The sequence below is a fragment of the Anopheles stephensi genome, chromosome 2 (assembly GCF_013141755.1).
Source record: "Anopheles stephensi strain Indian chromosome 2, UCI_ANSTEP_V1.0, whole genome shotgun sequence".
Classification (NCBI taxonomy): Eukaryota; Metazoa; Arthropoda; class Insecta; order Diptera; family Culicidae; genus Anopheles; species Anopheles stephensi.
In genome coordinates, this window is record NC_050202.1 from 40073167 (window position 1) to 40092226 (window position 19060).

General features: G+C 46.9%; 1 protein-coding gene across 1 annotated transcript in view; it reads right to left on the reverse strand.

Annotated features, from left to right (window-relative positions):
* Window positions 1-18802, reverse strand: part of LOC118507901 (tyrosine-protein phosphatase vhp-1) — a 30246-nt gene extending 11444 nt beyond the window's left edge. Inside the window, exons 1-3 of the mRNA XM_036047155.1 lie at window positions 17255-18802; window positions 12902-13012; window positions 8318-8542 (exon numbers count right to left, since the gene is read on the reverse strand). Coding sequence (XP_035903048.1) covers window positions 8318-8542; window positions 12902-13012; window positions 17255-17315 — 397 coding nt within the window. The 5' untranslated portion in view covers window positions 17316-18802. The remainder of the gene's footprint in view (window positions 1-8317; window positions 8543-12901; window positions 13013-17254) is intronic.
* Window positions 18803-19060: the final 258 nt, after the last annotated feature.

Sequence of the window (19060 nt, forward strand, 5' to 3'; positions counted from 1 at the left end):
TCGATTGCAACTTTCTAGGCCCTTTAAATAAGTACGCAGTTTGTTGAAAGGAATCTACAAAGCTTCCATTTAACAAGCGAAGGAAACACACACACAGTCAAACGGATTACTTTTAGGGTATGGAATACAGACAACGGTTGAAACAAATATCCAGTTTTATCATCTTTGAAACAGAACGGTTTGACTTACAGAATGAGCTGTCTGTTGTCATTGCTGTCAGCCTAGCGGAGGAGATTAGACAAGACACACACAATAAATCCATTTAACGCGGACTAAACGTCTAAGCATGTACTACTTAAGCTTGGAAAGGCTAAAACATTGTGTACGCTTCTTATGTGCGAAGGCTCGGTTGATAGTTGTTATCAGCCCAACCGCGGTTCCCTGTTATGACAGTATCTCCCACACTGTACAACCACAATTCTACATAAGTTCTCGTCTAGTTGTGCTACATATTTCCCACTAATCGTAGCAGGGGATTTTCTCCTTTCACGCAATAATGTTCGTCGAACCATATTATCACCTTTTGCACTATTTGTGATAAGTGTTCGAAACCGCAGCGCAGAACATACCTTATGTATCAACTCGGGGACAAGAGAGCAAGGGAAATAAAAAAACAATAGAAACAACTCCCTCCCCCCTCCCTATTTCTGCTTTCCCGATCCCCGACACCACTACTCCCCAAACGGCATGTGGTACCTTCTTTTCCGCTTGACTATTGATCTGGTTGTTATTTCTGTCACACCCAACAAACAACACACATTGCCAGAGCGTCTTATCGACCAGCCCAGCAAGGAAAAACATAGCGGGCGCAGTAGCGGGGATTGTGCCGCGGTAGTACTTGGGCTATTGAATAACACTTCAAGCCTGTCTCAAACGGAGGAGCCAAGTGAGTCATCCCTCAGCGACCGCAAGCAACCACCATCGATTGCACCAGAAGGGTTGCCCGCCTGCCGGCCCGGTTAGAGGATGTGGTAAACACGTTGCTCCGCTTTCGTTGCTCCCAATTCCAACGCCAGACGGCCGTTCCAAGGACTAATGGCGCACGCTCGTGACGGTTTTTTCCCCTGTCCCGTGTAGCGCATACCCTGATAGGTGACTGATATGAGAGCATGGTCTTATCACCCAGCCGAGTTGACAGTGTTTCCAAAATTCAATGGGCTCTATCGATCATACGATGATGTGCACGGTTCCGGATTACTACAGGATTTGTTACTTATGTTTGTCCACTTGCCGAAACAGTCGTAGACTGATGCTTATAATCAAAAATATTACTTTATATTTTGAGCAACCCGCAGCAATCACTTTACATTGCCTGTACTTAGCAGTCTAGACACATGTTTCCCATCGGTTTTCTCATAACTCACACCTCAATTACCAGACATAGCAGGAGATTGCGTGTCCATAATTAGCTATCGCGTTGAATAGTTTATGGCTGTCGTTGGAGCAGTACAATTTTCCAATAATATCAGTTGCGTGTCGGGAAGTTGAGCAAGACTGTCACCCATTCCATCGAAGGTTTCTCTCTCCGGTTGGTGCACGAAACATTAATAGCGAATACTAACGCTATGCTGCTTTCTTCGCCAGTTTGCAGCAGTAGAATGAGTAAATCATGCTTACCATTTTTCCCAAAGCATCTTTCAAACGGAGAATATTGTCCCGTCCTAACAAAATGCCAACAGGGTCATGGAAAGTAGTTCATTTTGCATATTTAATCCACCGAGAGATCCGTTCGGGCATAAAATTCCCCTAATAGTTTAGACAAATTTAGATAAATTTTAGATAAATATTTAGATAAGCACCAAGTACGGTGCTCAAAGGGCCATGTTACATATATGTGCAGCACCGCGTTTATCATGCCCGTAGCAATTGTGAGAGCCACTCAAGAGGGTGACCATCGAAGACCGTGTTTCTCGGTCGAGTACCTCGCTCAAAAAACGGCAGGAAGCAGAAGGGCGAAGAAGCGACCGGCGGTAGAAAAACATACATCGATTTAAAACATCCCTAAACATTACTCAGACATCCGCCGGAGTGACGAAAAAAAGGGGGAAATCGGACGACTCTGGTAATTAATTCTATCGCCCGTCCAATGCCAATGTCTGTCCAATCTTCTCCTCAATCGCTTCTCTGAGTCTCGGAGTCTCTAGCTGGGGGTTTCACCTCTACAGTGCGCGCGACCTGTAGCATTAAAATGTCACACACATAGTGCGCTCTCCCCCGATGTTGTTCTAAATATGCGCGAACCCGGGGCCAGTGTGTGGTGCTGCGGTTTATTTACATAACCGTTCTACCGGGGCCCGCTGGGTCGCTTCAGCCGAGCCACTGACTCATCCCCGACTGCATAACGTTTCGGCGTTTTGGGACACTTTAGGTGTAATCGTTATCGTGCAAACGACGTTTGTTCAGCTGCTACCTTTGCCATAACACTGCTGGTGCCAGCAAAACCCTATTCTTGCCTCGGGTTGTGAGGGGACTTTACATGTAATCATCATACCGTTCCCAGTTCAAATCACCATTCCCTGCGTTCGGCGGGCATTTGCTGATCGATCGGAAATTGGATGGCGAAGAGATAAAGCCTGTTGTTGAGGGACATCGAATACGAAGGCGTCCTCTCACGTGACCGTGTGATCTGGATGGATATGTTACGCTCTAATCAACTACAGTGTTGGCATCCATTATTATTAGCACCCAATTATAACCCACATCAGGCACAAAGCCTCGCTACACATCGCACCCGGTCGATAACTGGGGACACACAGTGTACCAGTGTCTGGATGCATTTAACCTTATCCGCTCGGCTCCGAAAAAACCAGGGCCGTTGGTTTCAAGTACAATCGATGGCAATTGAAAACAGGTCCTACAAACATGTTGGTAGATGTTGAATCATCGCTGCCCCGTCGATGGTTGGAGGTGTATTGCGCGCACCCCGGAATGCGACATCACACGATCACAAGGCCTTTCTTGAGGGGCGCGCGATAGTGATGTTGTAGGTGTGACTGGGATATTGTAGCCCGCATAAAACTAGTGCGCTGGTTAATTCGAATCGACCACATCGATCCAATCGTGATTAGAAAGGGTACCGCTGAAGAGGAATGGCTTGGTTTTTGTAACCTATTATTACAACCCAAGGAACTATCGTACAGCTCGTTTTTTCGGCTAAAAGAACTGAATCCCAATGCTCCACGAGCTAAACGAGCTGGAAGTTTATTATTATACGCAGTTTAGTCGTCAGACCGAAAAGGGGACCAACGAGAAGTTATTCAGTGCTATCTATTGATATCATATGGCATAATCAATTGCCCACTGGTTCCCTCTTCCCCCTCCTTTGGACCTGAACTGGTGCCGCTTATTACCATATCTGGTACCCTTCGGCACCCAACTGGGACGTTTTCACCCTTATTTTTTCATCGCTCAAGTTTGTAATATGTCATCTCGTTGATCGTAAGCCAGACCAAATTAGAACACGTGTCCCCCTTGGTCTTAGCAGCTTATCGGGAATACCACTCGGCAGACGCTCGGAAAAATAACTGCACGTGGCCTGCGGCAAAGGTGCCCAGGATTAGTGTTTTATCGACATCGGCTGTCATGTAAATCGGAAGCCGTGGAATGTATGTCCTACGCTAGCTATAAGAACTTACGCTATTACCTACAACTGCGCACGCTTCGCGCGTTCTTTCGATCGAAAAAGGGAGCAGAAGGTCCTTTCTGTCGTATTTGAAGATTTTTTTCACTGTGTTCTGCTTCCGAACATCGCTACCGTTTAATTGAGTCGAGTCACGGAAGTTGTTCCATTCTATTTCGGGTCCAACTAGCAACCTTCCCATAAAGTGTGAGCGTGTGTGTCTGTCACAATATTGGACTGTGTTTCTTCTGTGGGATACGGACCAAATCCGGACCATGAGAATTTCTAATAGCGTCGGTACAACACGCAACCCCCATAATCCTAGGTACACCAGGCATCGGGAACGCACGGTCTATGAGTCATTCCCGCAATCTATTGCCAACTAAGCAAAGTTCCCTGCGTACCTCGTAAGAAATAAATTGCTGCATTTGAGGCCGGTTTGGTACAACCGTCGCGATTGAGGGGCTTCGGTAGTAACTAGCAAAAATGCGAGGAAACAAAAACTGGCGTTTGTCTCAAACTGGTAAAGGTGAAATTTGATTTCCTCCTGCTCTAACCTGTTTGGCTGCATCGACTACTTGCCAGTGCGTGCCACTCGAAATGAGGTCCCGAAATCTTGAACCTAGTTCCACACTTTTTTCCGCACGCGATTCGTAAAACCTTTGCAAACTGAGGGCTCGATATCCATTTCTGCACAGTAATCCCACGACGCCGAAGGGAAATTCCTCTGCAAGCCTGTCTGGAGAACATGGCAGCAACTAGGGAACTGTGGGATACTTACGCGCGCAGGTTGAACAGACTTAAAAAAAAGATGTCTTTTGATTGCTGGCAGAATAAAAACTCAGAGTGTCTACCACCTTACACCAGCACAAATTACAACCTGTGTGCATTACAAAGACAGCCTTCATTTGACCCTGTCTGCTGTAGTTACAGGTTCTGATTCTGACCAGTGTTTTTTTTTTTTTTGTTTTGCTTATTCGGTTGTGCGATTCCATATAGCCTCCCAAAGTCGATGAACAGTCCCGTGGCCCTCGAAGGACGCCAAATCTCGCCTGCGTGGCATTTCTACTTGAAACTTGCCAGCCTGTGTGGTGTGCTGTGTGCTTGCTTCAGTTTACTTTGCGTCATTCACGTTCGCTTCGTTCGTTCGCGGGCCTCCTGCGCGACACCGCGGCCGCGATTACGAGCGTTACTTCTCGTCCACTCCACTGCCATGCGCCGGCCAGACCACCAACCCACACCCCCCCCCTCCCTTCTCCCTCTCGCGTAAAGCCACCCTTGGCCATGGTCATGTGTTGGCAACGGTTGACCATTTGTGTGTGTGTGTGAGTGTGGTGGAGCGTGAGTGAAGTGAGCCAGCAGCGTTTCATATCGTGCCATTTAATTGTGTTTAAATACAGCTCGTGACTCATCGCAAACATACCGCAGTGCAAGCGAGTGTTTGGCTCGTTCAGGGTGCTGGTGGTAGGCACAACCAATGAGGGGGTTCAAGCCAATCTCTTCTGGTTCTCGTCCCTCACAGTGTCTCGCTCGCTTGCTCGCTCGCTCTCACGCTAGGTTGCGATCTCTTTCGTAAACAGGCAAATATATACACGCACACCGTGCTTCGCTATCAGTTTACGAAGCAACAGCGCTGCTGATGCCACCTTCCTTCTTTCCATCTTCCCTGTACGTTCACTCGCCCATAAACTACGATCACTGAGAATGCCATATTTACCCAACAACCTTTAACGAACAAGTGAGAGCGAATTAACGTTCAAAGCGACGGAAAGATTTAGTAGTAGTGTTGCGCTACTATACTGCTTCTTGGTGGCAGTGGTATAGAAGTCAGGAACCACGCATGTACGAGGCAGGCACCAGGCACTGAACAAGGGACTTCAGAGCAGGTGCACTTAGGGAAGGAATGGTACGCTACTAAACAGTGAACGAGTTACTTAACGGTGTGCTAAAAGACGGCAAGTGGCGTGTTGACATTTGTCATATCCGTTAGAAGCTGTGTGTATGGGAGACGTAATCTATCAAATCGTACTTTGCTACTCAGGGAGGAGTCTTTGCTTGGGTTTCAGCTTCAATGTTGACCCCAATCGACTAATCCACTAAGATGATTATTGCAGATGCCGTCTCGGCCTATCGAACACCTTGTTTCCAACAGAGAGACTTCGCCCTTAACGTGCTCTAAGTGGTGGGATTTCACCACGAATCCCACTTGTTAGCTGGCAGTGGGGAAAATAGCCGAAGATAACGACTATGACTATGCCAAGAACCATTTTTCCCCGAGTGGAGCACCACAACAGCAGTAGTACATGGTTGTGTTGCATGTACTTGAACCCCACACAGAACACCCTTATGTGGACCCCTGAACACTGATAAAGCTCCCCCGGCCACATATCTCGGCAGGAAGGCAGTGTTAGGTCTGCTCCTATTCTCACCGCAGCAGATAAGCCACGACAAGCGCACCCCACACATACGCTTGCAGCAAGCACCCTTTCCGGTGGTGTCAGCTGTGGTTTTTTCAGTGTCGGTTCCCAGCCAGTCATCAAGATGTGCGTAAGCTTTGGGGTCAGAAAAAATGCGGCGTATCATGGAGGTTTGGGTACCATGTGGGGACCTGATTCCGATAACATCAACTTCTGACTGGCAGGGTATCATAAAGCATTGCTTAGCAGTTAACGCTGATATCTCTGAACAGTCGGAACTTTTAACAGGCGGAGAATCCAGCGTTCACTAGACGGATTGTCTGCCGGAAGTTAAGGCTGCTTGTCCCGTTCGAAATAGATTACTACGAGCATGGCATTTAATGACTGACCACACTCCCAATTAACGGTAATATTCGCAATGCAATATTCTCGTCTCCCGCTCGGGTAGCGGAGAGGCGTGACAACCACCACCGTTACTTGTAATGCGCGTTCCATTAGATCCTTCCTAGATCGGCCCCAAACGGAAGCCGAATCTATTCACATGTTCCGGGTGGCGCGACCGCCACCGCCAAGGTCGTCCAGAACATAAATACTTCCTTCGTCTCCCATTTCCATGCCCCTACCGCTGCGGAAGAGTTCAAGGCAGAAGGATTGATGGCCGGTTGCCGAAAAGAAAATAGCCCGACGACGAACGTTGGCCGTTGTCCAACAGCTGGCCACCTAACCACGGCCCACCAGGTGGTGGGGAAATTGTGGAGCCAAAGTAAATGACACGACAAAGTGAATTTATGAATTCGTAACAAATACTACAGAGGTGCTACTCTGAAAGGTAGGAGAAAAAAACGTCCGGCCGACCAACCGCACGCAAGAAGGGGTGGAAGAAAACAACAACATCAACAACCGGACCATTTACTACAGCCGGGAAAGGATGATGGTGTTAGTGGTTGATGTCATTGCTATATTTGTACCACACAACCACTTCTCGCGTGAGCTACGACCAGCGACTCACAACACAACAGTTGGCAACTGTTCTCTCACCCGTTTGTTCCATGCTTCACTCTTCATTGGGTGCAATCGCCGATGACGGCAGGACGCGATGGGAACGGAAGATAGTGCAAGTTTCGCGATGTTTTACATTCGATGTTTCATTTTTTTCGTCCCTTCTTCGCGCTATCTAGATTCCAACCCATCTAGACAGATGGCAAATTTGGAATTATTAGTACAGCGGATTTCCCAACCGTGCGATGCAGTTGTTTCTCGTGGAGCCGTTTGATTTGCTGCAGTTTCCCTCCGGTGCTTCGGGATGGACAGATGAAGAACGGACTCTTCGCCCGCATGGGAAGCTCGGATATGTGTGGGGCTCGGGCTTACAATACTGACGCGCATTCCGATGTGTTTAAAATTAAAATCTTACGTATCCTCGACGATGCGATCATCTACCCCATGGCAGCAAAATAAAAAAAACACGAAAACAGAAAACCCCACCAACTGAAAACAGAGAGATAGCAGTAAAGAAATGACATAGGCGCGCTATACAACACGTTGGAGGATTTTCCTCGTTGGACGATGGGCTGCGGTTTCAGGAACCGTGCATGAAAATAAACACCCAAAACGTCGTCAAACAACCGTTTTGCCTTATGTTTTTTTTCTTCCCCATTCGCGTTTTTTGCGATAAAATGGAAGAAAAAAACGCGTTAACCTGGCGAGTCCATTTTTTATGTGTTTCGTTTCTCATGCTTTCTTCGCTGTTGTTTCTTGCCGAGAGCCTCCACAATTCCTTTGGACGCACGCATGAGGTTTAAAGATTTGCGCGAACGGGTTTGTTGTTGGCGGTTCTTTTTATTCTTCGGCTATATTTTCCTACGTATTCATCAGCGTTGAATCATCGGCGATCGTGCAGCGCATCTGGATTCTACTGCCGGGTAGGTAGGATCGTGCGCGGATGCGATGAGATCAGATTGTGCCGGGGTAGAAGAGAAGCATCGTTAACATTTCATTCAACTTTGCAAACGAATGAACTCCCGACGATTGCTGGATGTTTGTTGGCCAAATGTTGGCCTTGGATTTGGCGGTATTAAAACCCGTAGGCCGTTTGCGCGCACCGAACGCGCACCTGCGGCAATTATTCCCATCCACTGGGGTTGCCTTCATTGCCGATTATTTAAAGCACAACTGCAGAAAAACAAGCGCTTACTGCGAGTTGATTCGCTTCCCGTTTAAGGTTGTCCCACATATTTTGGTGCACATTTGCACTGGATGCAAAAAAAAAAACAAAACTTACCGATAAATTCAAAGGCCTCCTGGAAGTACTGCTTGATGTTTTGATGTGGCGTGTCGCTGGCCGGTATCTGTTTGTACTTGAGGCCCGGTTTCAACTGGCCGCTTGGTTGCTGGCAGGTGACGTTAAGTACGCAGTTCGCACCGACAGTCGATGGATCGATTGCGTCTCGGCCATTGCCGAGCAGCAGATGCGGAAAAACGTGGGATGCAGGATGCGATTCGATGTCTGTGAGAAAGGTAAGAAGTGTTGCGATTAATGTAGGTTCTTTGTTTACAATAAAGCATGTGTTGGAACGAAGAAGGAGATCGATCTTAGCAGAGAAAACCCAAAGGACAGTCGAACGATGATCGGTAGTACCGCTTTTCCTTACCAACTAGACTGCAATTTACCCTCTCACACACTGAATGAAGTGATTGAACGAGCTCTCAAGAATTTTGTTTTCTTGTAGCGCAACGATTTCGTTATCATCGCGCACAAAAACCCGCATGCCGCTAATGGACCTCTATGCCATTCATAAACTTCCGCGCTCGGCATTTGCATCGCAGCATAAAAATAGCTGACGCGTGAGGCTCCACGCGCGGTATCAAATAATTCTGACGGCTATTCCCTAAGGGAACAGTTAGTTATGTGGTTATTGGCCGACAGGGTAGGCACAACCGGAATAAATTTATCCACCGGGTGTGGTGAAAACACCGCGCCTTTCCGTCGTGCGATTGAAACCTACTAAAGCTGCGATCGGGAAGTGCGTAGTCTGCGGTTCAATTAAAGTTCAATGATATGCTACCCCGAATGGCGTCACACCACACGAACTATGGGTATTGGCGAACGCTCATATCGGCGTTGATTGGACAGTCTAGTGAAGAAGGGGAGCTTTTTTATTAGGGCTGCACCCGAGTGATGAGATACCGGGAGTCACTAAATTAAATGTTCAGACAGTGAGGGTAAGGGTGGACGATTGGCCGTGCTCCATTTTTGGGAAGTATTAATAGATGATTCGACATTTAAGCAGCGCCAGAGACGCTGATCGATGATCAACTATTTTTTGGTGATATTTTTGACAAAAAGACCTGATGTTTCATATCCTCTCTGGAATGCTAGACATCTGTTATAGCCTTGAGCAGTCTTTTCACATTAGCTCGTCATTTAGCAAATGCACGTACCAACGACGCTCTGCAATAATGCACCCATCTGGAGCAAAAGTGTTTGAGGCCGAAGGTCATTTCTCAGCTGGTGTCATTTTTCATTAGATAGGATGAAACACACGGCTGCACCAACCAACACATGTTTACATCCCGAAAGTGTACACAAATCAAAATCGTTGCACTGACGCGTTTGCAGATATAAGCACCTATTAATATCAACCATGTCAGACCTGTCAACATGCGTTGGAGGACGGGTTTCTATCCTTCAAATGTTTAACTTGCTTATTTTCCTCCGTGCTTCAGTCTTCAAAACCAAGACGGTTGCACCAAAATTCCTTTAGCACCAGCACTCGCGTGCACGCAAAAGTACTTCGTTGTGGCGAGGGTTTTTGAGAGTGAAAAGCCCGCTGGAAGAATACATTCCAGTCGCAGCAAACAGCCTCAACGCCCCCGAAAAAAAAAAACACACGCACACACACACGTGCAACAACCTATAGACCGATGCATTCAAATGCATTCAGCACTGGCTACATATGCAATTCCGGTGTGTGTGCGCGTGTGAGAGTGTCTCAGCCAACTCTAACTAACATTCCGAAATGCATTTTTTGCAGCGGCAAAAAGGCCCCCATTTGCGATGGGATACCAGGGGCGAAAAGCATACCAAGGATTCAAGGAGTTTGCAGGCAATAGGAGTCTACAGCTCTCACGCCAAACTGCTCACCAAAACCCTCACGGTTTCTGTTACAACTCGCGCTTGGAAAGGTTCCACCGTTCCACGACGCGACGACTGCGGTGCGAGGCGAACCCGTTGGCGACTTTGGGAGACACCTTTACCACTGGCAAGAAGGGGGAGATGGGGAAGGCGGGGCATGGCAGGACGCGAAAAGTTGTCCGACCGGCCTTGAAACCGGATACGGCGACGGTTGATTTTCTGGATGCCTGTATCTTGTCGTCATGTTCGCAGCATAAGCCGCACGCAGCTTCTTGCTTGCTCTCGCTTATTTTTCTCTGCATTTTCTCATCCAGGGCTGCTTTCCAACTCGCTTCATCTTACAACGTTGCGTGTGCTTATGTATGTGTGTATTGTTTTAGGTATGCATTTGTTCACCCAAACACAAACACACACATACACACCTTTCCCAGACAGGCGTGTCGGTGCATTCAACAGGTGAAATCGTTTCTTAGAAGGCAGAACACTGCACCTGGATGATGCTGTTTTCGGGACGATGCGTGCTCTAACTCACGTCGAGTGATACGCTTGAAAGAGTGAAGCTAATTTTGAAAGAACACAAAAATCCATACTTCCGGAACTGATCAACCTGTGGCAGTGGATCACAAATTCCCTACTGGGCGGCCTGTTAGTTAGTCACCGTCGATCGTTACCGGTTTGTTGCCACGCTCGCTAATTACCTCTTGGGGCGTGCGTATATTTTTAGCGAAGCGCTCTAATTTTGTACAGCATTTCCCGGACCACCGACTGCGATGATGCTGCAGATCACGGGTAGAGGCATATGGTAGCAAAATTTTCCAAGATCGGGCGTGAAAACACAGACGCTGTTGATTACGTGACATACAATTTTCGCTTCTTTCTCACCGCTTCACACCGGCTAGAATGCTTCTGGCTCGACGACCAAGACGGCCATATCCGTGTTGTTATTCACCGATTTTGACAAAAAACTTTCCGCCTGATGAGGATGATGATGATCAGGCATGATGTCATCGGCGTCGAACTTTTTTTAGCAACGCGCTCCAGTGCAAAGTGTGACATTTGAGTATTGTGCGTTTTGGAGTGTATTGCTTTCGACCGGAAAACTTTTAGCATCCACTCAAAACGGCCAAGACGACCATTGCACCGCCGACGCAAACGGACGTTAACGGACCGCCGCTCCCGGCAAAAACAGATTACACCGTAGAACTGAAAAGCAAAATAAAATGTTGAAATGTCGGTTTGATGATGGTGATGGTGGCGGAGTTGCCGTTTCGAGCATGCCGGTTAGCTCATCTTTTAACCCTCGGTCGAGTCGGACGACAACATTGCGGTTTGAAACACACACACATACACGCAAAAAAAAAAACAAACAAGACACGCAAAAAAGGAAACGTGCTGAAAATAAATAAATTAATACAAAAAGTGTACCTTGCACAAATGGTCCTTCACTTTGGCCGGCGTGAGTCACAGTGCAAACGTTCGCTTGAAAAGTTGTCAAAAGATCGCACTCTCAATTTCTCTCTCTCTCTCTCTCTCTTACAGGGGACCGATCGTCACATTTTGATTGTGGTTTAAAAATAAAAATAACAACAAAAAAAGCTATGAACGGAGATTGTCCATCTGGTTTATGCGTTCGCGCGTTGATGAGACCACCGCATCGGAACAGACAATTTCGGGCGCTTTGGTCGGTATGTGTATCCCATATGCCGCCGAGTACACGCAGTCCCCATCAATTGGATAATCGGGCACAGTGAGCTAAAAGAGATGCAAAGCCAGCTGCTTATCAGGGCAATGGTGTCCGCGCGCTTCTGATTGAAGCAATTTCGAGATTCAACTCTTCAAACCTTCAATTGCCGGCTCAACGTTACGCAACTGTTAGCGCCTTCAGAACCAAACGTTACCAGCACACTATCGTGTTTATGTTCTGTTTACCATTGTCCGCAAGTGCGGAAGGCAAGGGAGGCAACTACGTCGTTTCGGGCAGGCCAAATAGACCCATCCCGATGCTGTTAGGGAGGATAAGATTATGAAACCATGTAAATCTTCTCCTCGCGGACGTCATCGCGCCAGACAAGTACTCGGGCCGGTCGGTAGAAGAAAAACAAATCTACCCAGACGGGTCGATCTTACGAAAGGGCGAAAGGCCATCTCTATGACCGTTATCTTCAACTGCGTTATCCGTTGTGATGTGTGTTGAGGTAAAGAAGCACACATGTGCATTAAATAGCGCCAGTGGAGTAATCCGAAAAGAACCCCAAAAGTAAAAAAAAAATACGACACCATTTTCGCGGCGTTGTTGTTTTGACATGACATCGGTTTGGCTGGATGAAGACTCCCGTGATCCGTCACTTAACGTCATAACAACAAAACAAGCGCAACGCAATCACGCCAGCATGTTTGGCAGGTTACAAGTGTCAAATGGCCGCGGAACTAATGGGCTGTCTATGTGTGTTTCGTTGTTGTCATATCATCACGTCATCGGATGTGATCCCTGGCTGCATCCATGGTTACACGCATGTTGCCCCTTTTTTCGACCCAAAGAACTGTAGCATTTTGAGTGAATGGAAGTAGTGTCCAGATGTTACAATTTTTTATTGTGATCCGATAATCACGAGCAATGAGGCGAGTGTGGAAATTCTATGCTAAACGTCATGTTGTAATAGTCCATTCATCGGATTTCATCCGACCCGAATCAATGAAGAACTGTGTGAAGAGAGCAATTGCAAAACTTACCGTATGATACTGCTGGACTAGAACAGCTGCGCGCCAGTGGAACCCGGGTGCTGGAAGCGATCGATGAATCATCGCAACTATCTTTGTGCCGTTTGTGCTGACCATGGATGGCTGCCGATTGCCGAGAATGAAACAGAAAGAAAAGAACGAATGGAAAGATGAAATTAAACGGAAGCAAAACAAAACCGGAAAGCGAAAGTTTACTTAGTAGCAGAGAAGCAGAGCGGAATCTTAATTCGCATGTCTTCTACGATCGTGGCTCCAATGATTCTCTGCTTACTGATCATCCATGTGTGCTGTCTGTCTGGCTAGCTTGCTGGCTGACTGAAACCAGCAGCAGATGCATGGGGGAACTTATTGAACGTGATCGGCAGAGCATGAAACTGATCAGATAGTTTATGCTTCACAGTGACCAATCCGTTGAAATGATTTGCTTCTATTGGCGGTCACTACTATCATCTAGCCATACGTCGCGGAATCCAAAAACCCACACCACGGTTGTTCGCCAGACCGATCGTTCAACGATTAGCTTTTGTACAACGCTCGCTCTTACGTGAAACCTTTAAAGGTCGTTCAAATGCCCGCCGGAAGAGGAAACTGAGACATGCAAGTAGAAATCCTGCTTGGCAGGCTACAGCGAGAGAACGTTCAGTAGGCGAGCATTCGAGCTTCTCCGAGCCGTGCACAAACAAAACTAGTTCTGTCAGCAGCACCAACAACCGTTGTTGACTGTGGTATGCGTCGCTGTAGGCTGGTGTGGTCGGAGAACTGGCACGCTTTCCAGTAAGAAAAATCGTGATCGGCTGTAGCCGTAGCAGTGCTTTCCGTCAGTTGAGTCAGTTTGTTTCGTCTTTCTTTGTACCAGGCTGGCCTAAGTTTATCCTAACTGTTTTTCTATGCTCCAGCGCAATTGTACAAGAACCACGAATCGGAATTGAATTTCGAATTGATTTCCGATCTTGGTATCGGAGATAAATTTGAAGATACAATCTCTTGAGGGAGGTCCAAAACTGAACTCAACATTCTCGTGATCGTGATGTACTATAAATTCACATTAATATTTAGTACAAAGACAAATGCCTCATATGGATTCTCGTCGCGAGAAGCAGCGAAAACCAAAGCCATGAGTCATAATGCCGAAACTAAACATTAATGCGCCGATCGTGAAGCAACTTCACGCAGCAACCGCCACGCCACACTGCTCCAATGTCTCCCACCTCACGCTGGCAGGGGAAAGGGCAGGTACGGTGACGTAAACAATCGGTGGTATCCCAAAGGGTTGCGCGCATTGGGGCCTTCCGGGGAGATTGGAAGTCAAAGTGTGATGATCCCCGGTGTGGAGCCTGAGATGTTACCGTGCAGGAAAGAGATGAAACCTCAAGCCAACAAGCTGTTCACACCACAAGAAAAAAGGCAGCCAGTACACTGGGAAGACGGACTGAAAATAAATTCTCTTTATTGCTACACTTCGTTTCATCATTAGCAAATCGGGCGTAAATCAGTGTGATTTATGTGCGAAACAGTAAAGCGGATCAGTTTTCTGATTCATTCCAATACCACCCTACGAAGACAGCGTATGTGCCTCATCCGACCCTTTCGTCTCAGGAAAGTCTCGATCGGAAAACTTGTTAGTTACCAGTTACCACATCAATTAGAGCGCCCAGATACCTCGCAGAAGCGCGGATGTCTGTTCAGTCGTCCTTGCATGCATGGGAAAGAAGATGGATTTGGGCGACTAAAAATAGCTCGCAAAATGTATCCCACCGCCCGCATCATTCCTTACGACAGCGATTCACGATCGTGTAAGAGGTCGCAACATCGAAGGCAGAACACGATCCGATTCACCACAGACGGCACGGCTCGACTGAGGCCCGAATGCGCATCCCAAACTACCTCTCGTCGTCTTTGTAGCTTTCACCACCGAACCTCAGAATAATGGACTGAGGCGTATGTGTGCGGTTGGATATGCGGATGGGGATTATTTTCATACTGTTGCTTACAATCCGTACCGCTCTCTCTCTCTCTCTCTCTGAGTAGCTCGGTGCTTCATGCTTCGAAAGATCAGTTCTTCTTCTCGTTCCTTCGAAGGGGATGAAGATCATTTTCCTCTGGCTCGGTTGATCGAGACTATATGCTGTAAAGTGCACGCGAACTCATGCCCGGTTTGGTTTCACATTTCCTTTCCACTGCTCAACTCCGCTCCCCTACTCTACGTCCTCTTTTGCTTGCTCGTTTTTATGTACAAATTTTAAGCATACCGAACCACCTCTGGCGTTCGGCCAACGGACGATGAGTCATCTTCGAAATCGAATTTGGCCAGGGGGGTTTTCTTGAATAGCGCAACGCTATTCGCTGCTATTTCTAGCCATCAAAAACGTGTCTTCTCTCTTTCGTGCTCCCACAAAACGCTCTTCACAGTGGGGGAGCCGAGGCCCTCTTCCTCCTCTAGGGGTGAAGACCATCCCACCATCTCTTCAGCGAGACGGTCACTCGACGCTCGTAGCAAACTGCGAAAATGAAACACTAGACAACGGTCCACGGAATGAAGTGTTCGGGAGACAGATGTATCATGGCAGCAGCAGCAGCAGCAGGAGCAGAAGTAACCACAGGAGGTAACCACAAAGATGTACTTCATGTCATTGTTGCAAGGAAGAAACCGGGGTTCGTGTAATTGAACCTGTTAAATGTTTCAGTCTATCAATGACTTCCTAAACAAATATATTCCGTCGATCTCGATCGAGGCATGGAAGGAATTTCATACGCGCTTGATCCTGTTATGCTTGAACATTCGGGCTGAAAACGACCCCAAAAACGTACACTCTTCGTGTCTGTCACTCCCTCACATGGCGAAACACATGAAAATAAACTATTTTTGGGGCCACTCAACGTGCTTTTTGGTGCTGCAATCTTCCTCGCGGCGAGTGTAAAAGTAAAGGTGGAATTACTGGCCGTAAATAGTTACTACTACCATCCACCAACCCCATCGACATCCCATCCCGCAAGTAATTCATACGATTAATGTATGATTTTGGTCGGTTGAAGTGTAATGCCGCATCAACATCAACATCAACGGTCCTCAACTCTCTTTGCGTCCTCGCACCTTTTGCCAACCAAAACCAAAATTTGGTGCGCTTTATCGGTGGAATGCCAAGCTCGACATGCACATGTCTAAAACCGAGGAGGACACCAAGAGTTTCGATGATTTGTCGTGTCCTGTTCACTTCTCTTATTTTACCTGGACTATTTGTTAACCATTTGAAGCACTTTTGAGTATGTTTTGTTTTGACAAAGTTAGTCGAAAAGTATCGTAAACTTATTATTTATTATAACGAATCAAACATTTCTCAGTGTTTTGGCTTCTTGCAAAATTATTGGTACAAGTAACACGGGAGGGATTCATGTAAAGGCGATCATTTGTATCAGTGTATCAGTGCGTGCTTCCGATGCGTATGGCTGAACCGCGATTCTGCAATGGCAGCAAAAGGCAGATTATATCGTCGCGGGTCGATCGGAAAGCACCGAACGCGCATGAAAATACGTGTAAAACGCACATCCAGACGCTTTCGTTCCAGAGTATCCACAAAGACCCTTTGCCCTACAGTGTGCAGTGTGCGGCTTGCTCGTTTCGTGGCACGTTTCATAATTCTTGGAACCTGAAACAGCATTTCTCGGAGCCGACGATGGGGGTAGGTTTCCTACGCCAATCAGTCATCAGGCTCGAAGACGCGGCGTGTTCGAAGAATCTCACTAAATGTCCAGCGATTTGCGGTGGATTACTTGTTTGTAAGTAATCCAAGCTGGCAGTGGGGATCGCGATTACTAGTCAGGAGTCTTTGATGACATAAGTTAACTACAAGCAAGATCCATTTTTCGAGGGAGAGCGATGCAAAACCGCGCTACAATACAATGTACTAACAACGTAACAACTGACTGCTTAATTCGTGGACTAAAACGATCAGATCAGCAGTGTTCTTCTTCTGAGGCATGAGAGAGTACTTGACCTGCTTTTTCTGGCTTTTTCGCTAAAATGATCAGATACTAGAAAGTTTATCCAGAGCCGGAAGTTTTGATACCGGTACATTCATGTATTAGGGAATATTCCCCCAAAATTACTACCAAAACCATGATCTGGCACTTTGAGCGAAGACGAAACCTAAAACAGGTTTGAGATAGTGATGAATTAATGACCCACTCATCATCAATCAATGTGTGTGGCGTTTGTGTTGTGACGCAACAAAAACAATGTCACTAAGAACTTCCGTTAAATTTTGCCAACATCCGCTGGGTAAAGAAGCATTTGTGCTGCTACGACAGCGTCAGGAGATCTGGTTATTTACGCATGCGATATCTTACCGTGTTTGTCTGTCGGCATAAACCGAAGCATTAGGCAGGGCGATTTATGCTTCATCCTCATTTTGCTGGACGTTTTGAACGGGTTGTTGCTGTTGCTGCGCCCGGTACTGCCCGGTGTGACGGATGCTGCTGCTAACGGCTCGTTCTTGTCACCGTCACTCGGGCAGCTGGTTCCGGGGCGGCTGTCAGTAGAGATGATTGTATTTATCTTTACACTTTGTAGTCACCGGAGTAGACTCAAAAGGCACGAGGGAAAAAACGTAAACGGGCGATTTTTGGGAGTTGAGAACCGTGCAATTTGCACGTCACTATTCACGTAGGCACGCACTCAAACGCACACATATAAACTTTCACACATTGGTTGATAAAGCAAACGGTAAAATCGATCACGGTTGTCAAGAACACGGGCACCACGCAACGACATTCACCACGAGGTAGCAAAGTTGTACACTTTGCAGCGCCTGATGATCGCGTCCGCCCTTACGCGGCTTAACGAGCGCCAATTGTACGAAGAATGCTGCTGGCCAAACGAAACGAATCGGCAGCACGGCAAGATGGGAGGCACTAGTGTGTTGAAGAGGAATTAGACACGACGACTACTAACGACACGCAACTACTACTAGCAGATAGCCAACTCACTGAGAGACAATAATATGAATCACACCTGCAATATGCACTCGGGCGCGCTAATCATTATTAGCTTGTTATATAAGGTATTTTTTGCGCTCTTACTTCACCTCTGTACTGTTGTGTATTCGCCGTTCTGTGAACTTGTTTGTTTCACGATCGAGATGCTGTTGTTAGCGCAACATTCAAGGTGGACGCACTGTGGAGAACTGCGTGTGCTAACGTTTCGTATTCCAAGCGTTTCTTCTGCTGTGGGCTACAAAACAGTTGCCTTTGCTGCGAAAATGCTGCTTTCCGACGGTGATTGTGCTGTGTTTCTTCTGCTTCTGCTCCTTCACGACACGCTGTACCACTACTGCACACTTCCCACAAATCTGACACTCGACATGACACGATAGCGCGCGCGTCTACTTTGTAAGCACTTGCTATGGATGGAACAGCACTGAATCACCACCGTTTGCTCCAGCTCGCTATACGAAGGAAATGAATCATCGAGGCGCACTTTTTGGGCTTTTTCTTCAGCAATCGATTCGTTCGATTACTCACTAGCACCATGTGACGCTTCTTGGATTCGTGACGCTGCGAGGAACTATTGAAAGCGCGAACTTCCCGTCTATGTTTACTATGATCAGTGACGAGCTATTTTATGTTGTTTGCTGCTGACAGAAACAAACCTTTCTCGCGGACGCTGTTTGAAGGAGTGTTATTGTTGGTTAATCCAAAACAAAAGGCAATTTCTGCCGCGATTCTTTGCACAACTGAAGAGTGGGTAACTGAGCCGAAGGAACAGTTTGTGTGTTAAAAAATCCACCAGAACCGAACAACGAGAAATCCGAACGGAAAGAACCAAATGTACGACGGCTCTCCGGGAGGCGTTTACGTTCGACGCGGACGCTAGATTTTTTGCGAATGAATGAAATGATTGTGTTGGCTTTTACGCTAGTCAGCAGTGGAAAACTCGGCGGCACGCACACTGACACACTGAACACAGTGAGAGAGACAGATCGTTTTGGTGGACAAATCATGTTATGTTTAATTCCTATAATTTGCTCAAGAAGAAACGTACCAACGCAAGCCTTTTGTGAGTATATATAGATTTTTAAATATTTAAGGATATTACAAAGTAAAGGTTATAACAAAATTAAAAAAATAATGTAAAAAGCGTGGTGATGATATCGC